At 40.2% G+C, this 11,924-nt stretch overlaps 1 protein-coding gene across 3 annotated transcripts in view; it reads left to right on the top strand.

Moving 5' to 3' along the window:
* LOC106806743 (exocyst complex component 2-like) overlaps positions 1 to 11,924 on the top strand; it is a 24,131-nt gene that overhangs the window by 9,852 nt on the left and 2,355 nt on the right. For 2 of the 3 annotated variants that reach the window (XM_014808786.1, XM_014808788.1), the window contains exons 13-20: positions 5,591 to 5,751; positions 5,993 to 6,037; positions 6,344 to 6,513; positions 7,035 to 7,230; positions 7,825 to 7,908; positions 8,199 to 8,308; positions 8,579 to 8,636; positions 8,998 to 9,114. In XM_014808786.1, the coding sequence (XP_014664272.1) occupies positions 5,591 to 5,751; positions 5,993 to 6,037; positions 6,344 to 6,513; positions 7,035 to 7,230; positions 7,825 to 7,908; positions 8,199 to 8,308; positions 8,579 to 8,636; positions 8,998 to 9,114 (941 nt within the window). The remainder of the gene's footprint in view (positions 1 to 5,590; positions 5,752 to 5,992; positions 6,038 to 6,343; positions 6,514 to 7,034; positions 7,231 to 7,824; positions 7,909 to 8,198; positions 8,309 to 8,578; positions 8,637 to 8,997; positions 9,115 to 11,924) is intronic. The other variant, XM_014808787.1, reaches the window with a different exon arrangement.

Raw genomic sequence — 11,924 nt, 5'->3', positions numbered from 1 at the left:
AGCCCATGCTTCATCTCTTGCCAAACGTTTTCTGCATCCAAATTGTTGGCGTACAGTGAGCGTATGTCTGTGCGTGCATATGTTTGGCCATTACTGGGTTGCAGGAAATTGGAGACTACTCTACTAACAATTTGTTCGTGTTCAGGTTGTTGGCAAAAATTCACAGTATTGTTAGCCTAAACAGGGTAGATGCTATAGTTTGTTACAGATCAATTAAACAAATCTAGATTTAATTAGTAAAAATGTTCCTTTTTGCAGTCAATGGCTTCTTTAATCCAAATTACGTTGTAGTACAGTTATTATCAGTTTCAAAATGCACCCGTGATACTTTTAAACCTGATTTAATTGTGTGACATTTGCCACATTGATATGAAATTCTTAAGGATGTGTGATGTGCTATAAGTAATTGATTATAGCATTGCACACTCGAGTAACTTATGTTATGATTTCCTGTGATGTTTTTTCAATGAGACAGCACTCAGGATAATGTTGGGGTGGATGCTGTGTGATGGACCATGGGAGTGGATTCATCTAGTGCAAGGCTGGTCGCTCGCACTGGAACCCTGCAAAGGTGTCGGTTGATTGTGATCATTGCTCACCAGGTCGTGAGAGGAATACGGCACGCGCGTACTGTCAAAGTTCAGAGGATTCTTGTGGCAAACAGGTCAAGGATAGCAGCGCAGGACAATCATTTGGGTTGAATAGTTGTACCCTTACGTGTGGAATTTTTATATGTGCCAGAGTATGGAATGAGTGGTGAATACTAAATGGTTGCAAACGCTAGGTGTTTGCCTGTGCCATATATCTTGTCATGTTTCAGAATAAGCTAGCTGACCAAGTTATTTAACTGTACATTGAATTTCATTGGGACTAATGTGTTTTGAAGGGCCCGTCTTCAGGAGTCAGCCTGGTATGGGGTGGAGTGAGTCCGCAGCATGTTTGACAAGGCAGGAGAGCGGAGGGTGCAATCGCCTTATGTCTCCCAGATAGATTCCTCTATGGCCTGCAGATGAAGCAACTCAGTAAGCTATTTTGTTCCATGTTGAGTCAGATCCGGGTACTGCTTCTGCAGAACTGCTAACTTATTACTTATTACTGCTTACTACTTTCTAAAGCTAGCAGCAAGGTGGCATGTCAATGCCCTATGCACCATTGTGTCAAACATCATCACTTGATTTCTATGTAGTAGACACCTCATAGTCATGTGTTCTGTAATGGTCTTTGGAACATAAGCTTATGGACATCTGTTGTAACCTTGGTTCTGTAACAGGCACTGTATTACGTGGGGTCTGGGCAGCGTAACAATTTTTTTGATCATTGGCATTTAGCAATCTAGTAATCCATTTAAAAGCTGACGGAAACTCAGAATTGGGATACTTGGATAGCACTATCAAAATTTGTAAAATGTCACTGAGTAGTCTTCTGCTGCTTAATGCTTCATTTATTGATTTACACATATCTTCTAGCAAGAGATCTACCGAACAATGAACTGGTAGAGTTATTTCCCGAAGGATCTGGAAATCTCAATAGTGATGATTTCGTAGCTCAGTGGTTTCTGGTAGAAAATCACCAAGGATCCAGGTATCGATTGAATTATCTCTTGTGTCATAAATGTGTTTCCTATATTATGAAGGTTTCTATGAGCCTACAAATCACAGAACGCAGGTGTAATAGTTATGTGTTGTGAGAGTTGCAAATGTGCTTTCCATTCTTCTTCTTGGTATTTCATCTTTAGAAGGTGATGTAGACAAAAACCATGTGAATTAAGAGATACGAATCCAGTTTTTCGCTTACGACTGTTCAAATGGCATGTTTTAAGGACTCTGCGGATTAACATGAGGCGGTCAGAGGCTTGTGAGCTTACTTGAGTCTAGATGCTATCAACACTTCTCTTCGAGCTTCTCACTTCTTATACTGGTTTCACTAAATATATAAACTTCATAACAGGGACAACTAAAGTCGAACAGAATCGATTACTATAATCTAAATTTTAATCTAACACTAATCTATAACCCTTTGTAAAAGTATAAGAATTTTATATTATGGAGATTAAACTCCGTAGTTATTAGCACTAGTGGTGTAAAAGCCACTCATTCATGTCAAATTTCAGTTTTGATGACCTAAAGGCGGGTCTGACACACCATGCAGAGACGTAGGACACACACGCTCGATGGACCAGCATCTCTTGTGAAGGACAACCTAGATTCATTCACTGGCAGCAGTGCATAAACACGCTGACATGTATGAGCGCGGCTTCTAATGTCGATATGCTGATATATCGGCAATATCGGCATATGAATCATTCATAAAGCTTTATGTATTGAGAATACTGTATTTATGCTGCCACCTATCGACGAAAAGGAAGTAATCGAAACAGAGTTTTCCGGGGCAGCCAGTTTCCATGTTGAACGTTAGAAATACAAGATACTGAAAAGTATCTGAATCTGTTTAATTATTTTGTGAACACCACAGCGCTCTACTTCATTTAATGCGACTGATACCACGTAGTATCTGCATGTATGTCCGCGGCTGTATGCGCGTAGTTATTGCTACTAACAGAAGAGAAAGTCGACGGTCATACGTCTCTGCAAAAAGTTACGCGACGCGTCCACTTTTGTGTGGGCGATACTTTGCACGTTTTGCCTTTGCGGCGTTCTGTAACGTTGTTGCTTGTTGTGCAGCATTACAGGGCATGATCATGTCTGACCAGAGGGCATCTGAAGGTCATCTCACTGATCACAGCGCTGAAGTAATTCTCTCAGGTAATTAATAGTTCTTGTTGCAGCATCTACCATATATAGGTAATTATAGGTATTAATAGGTATAACAGCTAATTAATAGTACCTGATTCGTAAAACAGACCTACCTGTAATCTGTAATGGCAGATCGTCTCTGATACATGCTTGTGTGTGTGTTGTAGAGGCCCTCGCATGGCCAACCGACCTGTTGCAAGACGTGCTGAAGCGACGAGACCCGCGCGGACACCATCAGAAACGCGCTCAACCGTCCTGTTACGCTTCAAGTTTCGCTGTTCAGATCTGCCGGGAAGCATCGAGAAGAATATACACGAAGGTGTACTTCACACTTGTGCTTTGTCATGTGCTATGTGTGTCCATGCAGTTTACTTGAAATTAATTGTAAATGCGTTTATGGACCTAATCCCAGTGTTGTGTTAACGTCTATACATCTTGGTTTAGTGTGCATTGTTTGTTACCAAAGGTATATAAAAATTAATAGTGAAATATTCTTGACTTGTCTCTGAGAATAAATATTAGGGCGTTGCTGGTTTGATGATATTCTGTTTTTAAAACAAATTTTAGGGCGACATAGAAATTGTGATAAACGACTGGAGCAGAGCAAAATCTCTATTTTCGGATACTAGAGTGAAAATATTCACAAACTGGTAAGTGTTTCAAAGATGACAGCAGTGAATTGTTTAGAAGCAAGAACAAATTGTAAATATGTCAATTTTTACTTGACATGTGTTTGTGCTCATTGTGGGAGTTTAGTGTTTTAACAATTTCCTGTTGTTTACTGCTCTAATTAATAAATGCTAGCATGAGGTCACTATTAACCTGAGAATTATGTTTTGCAGTTTACGATGATGTAGAGCAAAGAATACAAGCGCCTGCAGCAGAAGTTGACAAACAAACTTTCGCAGATTCCTGCTTCCTTTAGAGGAGCAAAAAGACTCATCATGTAAGTATGGTCAGCTTCTTTAGTAGGTAACGTTGTTTCCTCATTTTCACGATAAACAGTTGCTATCTTTTCACGGTTATTTACCGATGCTATAATAACGCCTTGACTTGTCACTGCCTTATGTGCTACCTAGGCCTTACGCAGGGCATAACACATAATCACGCCAAGATAATAAGTTGTTTTCAATATGATATGTCAAGTATGAGTGTTGCTGGTGTATTTTTAGGTACTTAAATGGCCTGGAGACAGCAGGCAACCCAGCCTGGCTCTGCATATCAAATCATCATGATTGGATAACTAGCACTATGGTCATGTTTGTCAGGTTGACCATATAAAGGCTGGTGAGTGAGTATGGGACAATGAGCTTGACCGACTGGTGCCTACAATTACACCTAGCATTGACCTCAGCCACTCTACAACCTAAGTCTAGATCGTACGGCTGCTTATCCATGTTTTACCACCAGTGGTGTCCAAGCTTGGATCCCAATGCTGCCAGTCTTCTTGAACCCTTTAAGGCAGTAAAGGCACAATAAACTGATTCCTGGTGTGAAACCAATCTTGGGAATGCACTTGAGATTTAAGCTGTGGCAGCATAGGTTGAGAGTAAAATGTAAAAAAGATGGCAGCTTTTCCTTCTTGTTTTTGTTTCTTGTGTTCTTGTTTGTGTGCTTGTTGTTTCTTGTGTTCAATAGATGTTTTTGTTTCTTTGAAATTTCAAGTAACTGTACTGAGAAAATTGCAACATTCAAGTTGTATGGATGTATTGGAATCCGAAACAAACTTCTCTCTGTAAGTTAGAGACACATGTTGTGTAATGTAGCCATAGTACTTCCTGGTGCCTGTAGCTAAAGCAGCCACACAACACCATCTATCACATTTACTGATCTATTTCCATATAAAATCACCTGCTGCTAATGATGCCTATATAGTGTCTGTTGTCTCTCTCGTTCCACAGAAAAATCAAGGAAGTGAAGACCAGCCAGAAATCATCAAAACTGTTTTTGAATAGCTGGCTACACCACTGGTGAGTGGACAGCTTCCTATGTAGACAGCGATCACTTAAAGGAATAATATGGCCATTTGATTATGCAATGTTGACGAATGCTAAGAGTAACTGGCACCTTGTGTAGTTCATAAGTACATGTACCTTATAGCCAAACGCGTATTAGTTTGTCCAATATCACTGCTGGTTACATTACAAGCAAGACTTGAAATCGGTTTGTTGATATTCATGTTACGTGCCGTAAATGTCATCCAGGAGTCAAGCGATAAGTCGCGGCGATGACGTAAACATTTGTGCGGGCCTGTATGTTTTGGACGCCAGATGAAATGGAGGTGTCAGCTGTGTAACCACGGCCACGGACCTAAACATGGAAATGGAGTAAAACAAACGTACTAATCACGGACGCACATGGACAGCCCTGACAAAAAGTTCCTTATCACGAGCGTCCGTGTTTACGAAATCACTGATGATAGCATTGTGTACGGCCGAGCATGCGTGCAAAAATGTCCGGTGCACTATAAATCTGTATCACACCCGCTTCGCTGGCAGCGATTTGAAAGTGAAACTGTAAACTGTAAACATTTCTTGGACTGTGGATTTCAATTAGACATTTCTTAGTAACCAGCAGTGATATTGGACAAACTAATATGCATTTGGCTATAAGGTAATGTACTTATTAACTACACAAGGTGCCAGTTACTCTAGCATTCGTCAACATTGCATAATCAATGGCCATGTTATTCCTTTAATGTTCCTATTGTAAAAAAAACATTGGACTCGAATTTCCAAAATGTCAGAGTAGAAGATGATCATCTTTTTCCAGGTTTGTGCATGCATTATATTACTAGTTAATTTACTTTAATCCGTCACTTGCATTTCTGTACCTAGCAGGTGGACATGCGGGCGGGCAGGGATCAGAGTCGGTAGCTGCAAGATTCCGTACTCCACAACGTGTACTATTTGTTGAGGAATTGACGGAAATATTGATGCAACATCTGCCTGACATGTACAAGCTCGGACAATCATATTTGGCTGGAGAACTGAAAAATGTGAGAGCTTAAAATTGATGTTGAGGTTTACTCAAATACATAGAAGATTGATTATCTCTATCAGTGAGTCATGGGATCGGTTGTTGTGTTGTATACATTCATCAACTTTTTAGAGTCAGTATCGTGTACAGTATCAATTCGACTATATCATAACTATATTGAATCCTTGTCTTTGCTCACCACGTTCCTTCAGTGGTAGAATTTTAACACACATTGTTTTGACGATTTTCTTGCTGTATAGATCACATCTAGTCGGTATGGAAAAGAAGATTCCACTGCATTCACTGTAAGTGGACAGCTCCCTTCACCATATAATTCATTGTATTTTATATAGAATAATAATCTCTCTTGCTCGCTCTCTCTCTCTCTCTCTCTCTCTTTCTCTCGCGCTCTCTCTCTCTCTCTCTCTCTCTTGCTCTCTCGCTCTTTCTCTCTCTCTCTTGCTCTCTCTCTCGCTCTCTCTCACTCTCTCTCGCTCTCTCTGTCTCTCGCTCTCTCACTCTCTCTCGCTCTCTCTCTCTCGCAGTGATATCGAATACTTGACAAAACAGGCATATAGTATATCTGTATGTTCACACTATCCTAATATTAGGCTATGATGCATGATGTACTGGAGATGTACTGCAACTTACTACGAGCTGCGTTGGTGCCAAACAGTCTGAAATCAGCTGGAGCCGGTAGTGCTCAGCAACTCGTGGGGTGGCAGACCACTCATCAGGAGATGTACACAGATTGGATTCCACACTGTGTTAGATACGTGAGGTAGTGAACCTTTCTCTACTTCCCCGGTTCTCTGATTAACATACATACGTTCAAGAGCGCATTAAGTATGAAAAAGTATATTAAATACATTTAATACGCTCTTGGTACGTTTATTATATTATCTCATTAATCTCTATTAACTGTGTATAATTGTAGTATAGATTTATTACTTTGGAAAGGATGGATTACTATTGGATTTATTACATACATACATACATATTACATACAGGCATGCATGCATGCATACACATACATGCATGCATGCATGCATGCATGCATGCACGCACGCACGCACGCACGCACGCACGCACGCACGCACGCACGCACGCACGCACACTTTATTCATCCGACTCCCGTAGGGGTCAGTGAAGCAAAAAAGAAAAAAAAATAGATATACATATACCATTGCTGTATATGTCATCATTGGCATGAGCATATTGTTTGTGTGAGCACATTTTCTGTGTGGATGAAGGTGAGTCTGTAGCTGCAGCTGTATAAGTGTAAGGTCTATGTTGTCCTAGGTCGTGCTACTCCTCCCTGCGTGCCATGGACCTAGCAGGAGACCTGACAGGGATAGTGGAACGTCTCGTGTCCGACATGCGCATCCAGTGCATGGCAGCACTCTTTCAGAAAGCATCCGAGGAGATCAGATGTCTGTATCTGCAGGAAGATTGGGTTCTTGATGTCGATGACACTACTGGAGCCACAACGAATCTGGTGAGCGCATGCTGAGCATTCACGTTTTTTAAGAGTTATACATGTTAGCGGAGCAGTGAAGGTAACACGAATTAACAATCCGCTTTACTACAAATAACTCAAAAACTCCCTGTACATGCCTTCTTCAGATACTTGCTGTTTTATAGTTGGAATCCCTAATTTAAAACAAGGAGTCCATGTGACTCAATTAAAAGATTTTGCCATACGTTATAAAAAAATTGTGTACAATACCACTTAGTATTTTAAAATCATATCGAACATGATAATTTGTAATTCTGACATCAGTTAGATTCATGCCCATGGTACCATCACAGTTCGTTCTAATAATGTATTAAGTCACACTGTTTTAATTAACAAGTTATTTTGTGATGATTTTGTAGTAAGAATTTATTTTATTAAATGTATCAATTAAATGGTAACTTGAAATATAACTCTAAGCAATAAATATCTATCATAAGGTACTCTGATAGATACTATAATAATAAAAACTACCTCTTTCTTCATTAATAAAAACAAAATTAGAATGAGTGCTGTTCCAAATATTTAAATACAGTGATTTTGTGTTAAATATGCTGTTACCTTTTTTAATTACAGCCCCAGAAGTATGAAAATATTGTTCTGGAATGTCTACAGATACTACAGGACGTTCTAACCCCAAGTGTCCCTGGAGAGCAAGAGGTGACTTATAGATGATAGTGTTAGTGAAGCGATACTAGCTTAAGATGTAGAGATGGGGAGCTGGTGAGGTGTGATGGAGCTCAGGGAACAGTGTATAATCATCTGAGAAACTAGCAGAAAGTCATCCTTTATCTTATCTCACTCTGTTATACTATATGTATGTGGGCTGAGTCACCCATTACATACCATAACCTGTACTTCTGTCACCAGTGTGTCTATGGTATATAAGCCCAGGGAGCTAGTTCTATCGATTATGATGCTTTCTACACATTTGTTGTTCTCCTCGTCAGATTCTTACGAACAGAGCGTCGCAGAAGGATTTGTCTACGATGTGTGTGAACCTCCTGCAGTCATTCATTCCTACTCTGCAGAAACTCACATCTAAAGACGTAGAGAAACGGTAAAATGTTAACTCGTTTGTGTTATTCCCTTACTTCACGGTTTACCTGACTGTTATTTACACAGTTATTTCATCGATGTATTGCAACTTGGATAATCTTCACATTGATAAACTGGTATTATCACAAAACCAAGACCCCACCATTTTGCATGCACGCATGCACACACATACACCTATGTATGTACGCACACCATTTGTGGGTTCTTTAAATATTAGAGAAAGTAGATCTGTACATATTTTAATATTGTAGTAATTTGTTTGTGTCTGCAGTTGCAAAGCCAGCCAGGCTGAATTTCTCACACAAACGGGGGAAGAATTACCCAACACGGTAGCTATCATTTGCGTTTGGTCTAATAATGTGAAATGATTGTGCTATCAGTAGAGCTAGACATTCCACCAGATCCTGTTGATCATTGATCTATTAAATTAAATATCCCTACTATATGTTTAATGTATGAAACTAAAATAAAAAGTGAACTAGATATTAAAATAAACCTCGCATTGCATCCTACGACTGATAGTTATCCAATATATCTCCATTACTGTTGCTATATTGTGAGGTATCTGGAAATAGTTTTCAAGCTAATCGGCTACTATATAATTTGTGGGAAGCATGGCATGTAGTAGAAGCTATCACTCGCACAGCTAGCATTCGCTTGTCTATAAAAGGATTCTGTCGTTGTTTCTAGGACGTCAGATTGCTGATAGTACTGGCCAACTGCAACCTGATTGTGAGCCAGATTTTGCCCCGTCTCATAGAAAGCTTTGACAAGTATGGATACCCAGCAGCTGGGGAGATACACGAGGTAAGATGAACACAGACTGGCATTATAGTATTCCACCACAGACATCTTGGTATTCAGGTGTGCAATAATTTGGGACAGTCTTTCTTGTCTCGGACCACAGAAATGCATGATTGGATAGTGAATCACGCTGATTGTTACCTTCAAACGAACAGGGGCGAAAACATGACCTCCTTGGCGTTACCTCTACCAAGAAGGTTATGTTTTCGCCCCTGTTCGTTTGTTACCTCCACCAAGGAGGTTGTGTTTTCGCCCCTGTTAGTTTGTTACCTCCACCAAGGAGGTTATGTTTTCGCCCTTGTTCGTTTGTTACCTCCACCAAGGAGGTTATGTTTTCGCCCTTGTTCGTTTGTTACCTCTACCAAGGAGGTTATGTTTTCGCCCCTGTTCGCTTGTTACCTCTACCAAGGAGGTTATGTTTTCGCCCCTGTTAGTTTGTTGGTTTGTCTGTCAACAGGATATCTCAAAAAGTTACAGATGGATTTTGATGAAATTTTTGGGATGGGTTGGTTTTGGGCCAAGAACCAATTGATTAGATTTTGGTGGTGATCTGGATCTTTATTGTCAGCCGATTGCACAATCGCTGACAATAAAGATCCAGATCACACCAAAATCTAATCAATTGTTCTTGCAAAACCAACCCATCCAAAAATTCATCAAAATCCATCTGTAACTTTTTGAATATACCTTTGACATATCGAGGATCAACAAACCTACACAGGGCGAAACATACTCCTGGAGATTATACGATTACAGCTGGGCGAAAACATAACCCCTTTGGAGAGTAACAATACGAACAAGGCGAAAACATACCTCCTTGTGGCAGGTAATCAACGAACAAGTGCGAAACAACCTCCTTGTTGAGGAACAAACTAACGAAAAGGCGAAAACACCAACTCCTGGTGGCAGGTAACAAACGAACAGGGCGAAACATAACCTTCTGGTAGAGTAACAACGAACAGGCGAAAACAGACCTCCTTGGCGGAGGGTAATAAACTAACCCAACTAAGGCTAAAACATGACCTCCACTGTTAGATCGTATAACAAAGGGCGAAACATGACCTCCTTGGCGAGGTAATAAACTAACAGGGCGAAACAAACCTCCTTGCGTGGAGTTAATAAAGAAACAGGCAAAACATGACCTCCTTGCGGAGCGAACAACTAACAGGGCGAAAACATGACTCCTGGTTAGATGTAAAAAGAAGAGCAATGACCTCCTGCAAGTAACAATCCAGCTTGATTCGCTATCAATCTATGCATTTCTTTCGTCCGAGACAAGAAAGACTGTACCAAATTAGCACACCGGAATACCAATTCGTGTGAATACTATTAAGCCAGTTGTGCCTTCATTTACCTCGTATCTCCCCAGCTCTGGATATCCATACTTGTCAAGTTTCTATGAGACGGGGCAAATCTGGCTCACAATCATGTTGCTAGGCCATACTAGCAGCAATCACGTCTAGAAACATACGACAATCCTTTTATAGACAAGCGAATGCTTAGCTTGCGAGTGAGCTTCTACACCATGCCATGCTTCCCACAATTATATAGTGCGATTAGCCCTATGAAACTATTCCAGATACCTCACAATATAGCAACAGCAAATTGGCACTATATTGGATAATATCAGTCGTAGGATCAAGTCGAGGTTTATTTAATATTCAGATCACTTGTTTTATTTCATACATTAAAATATAGTATGGATATTTAATTTAATAGATCAATGCATCAACATTCTTGGGAATGTCTACTCTTACTGATAGCACAATCATTTCCACATTATTAACAACGCAAATGATAGCTACATGTGTTGCGATAATTCTCCCTTTGTGTGAGAATTCAGCTGCTGGCTTTCAACCTGCCAGACACAACAAATTCACTACAATATAATATGTACAGATCTACTTTCTCTAATATCAAGAACCACAAATGGTGTGGTACTACATGCGGTGATGTGTGGCATGCGGCATGCAAAATGTGGGCGTCTTGTGTGTTATTAATACCTAGTTTATCAATGTGAAGATTATCCAAGTTGCACTAACATCCATGATAACTTTGTTCAAATAACAGTTCAGTAAACCGTGAGTAGCGGAATAACACAAAACATTTAAATCTTTACCGTTTCTCTACGTCTTTAGATGGAGTTTCTGCAGAGAGCAATGAATGACTGACAGGAAGTGGTTCACACACATCGTAGCAATCTGCTGCGCCTCGCTTCGTAAGAATCTGCACGAGGATAAACAACAAATGTGTGAAAAGCTCATAATCGATAGAACGAGCTCCCTGGCTTATATACCATAGACACACTGGTACAAGAAGTTACAGGTTTGGTATGTAAATGGGCTACTCAGCCCACCATACATATAGTATAACAGAGAGATCAGATAAGAGACTTTCTGCATACTTCTTTTGTTGCAGTTTCTCAGATGCTTATACACTGACTTCCTAGCTCATCACATCCTCACAGCTCCCATCTCTACATCTTAAGATACTCTCCACGTGTGCATGAAATTTCATCGATTTTTCGTTTCAACTTTATTCGAGGGCGAAACACTATGTGCCCCTTGACAGCTAATTCTCCATATAACGACATGTGAACTTCAGAGCGTCTTTTTGCTTGCCCGCGTACATGGTAGTAAGCCAGCCGTGCTGACTCATATGACGTCAGACAAATGAACAACCAGCATTCCCGATATCACTGAGCAGTATCATCAAACATCAGGCATGATTAATAGGAATCCCTATTATCTACTCTCTGATCACATCAACCCTGCTACAGCTGTACTACCTACCTGATCCATAGTATCCACAAG

The sequence above is a fragment of the Priapulus caudatus genome, unplaced genomic scaffold, assembly GCF_000485595.1.
Source record: "Priapulus caudatus unplaced genomic scaffold, Priapulus_caudatus-5.0.1 Scaffold177, whole genome shotgun sequence".
NCBI classification, from domain to species: domain Eukaryota; kingdom Metazoa; phylum Priapulida; class Priapulimorpha; order Priapulimorphida; family Priapulidae; genus Priapulus; species Priapulus caudatus.
Note: the sequence above shows the minus strand (reverse complement) of the source record. Positions and strands in the feature narration are given on the sequence as shown.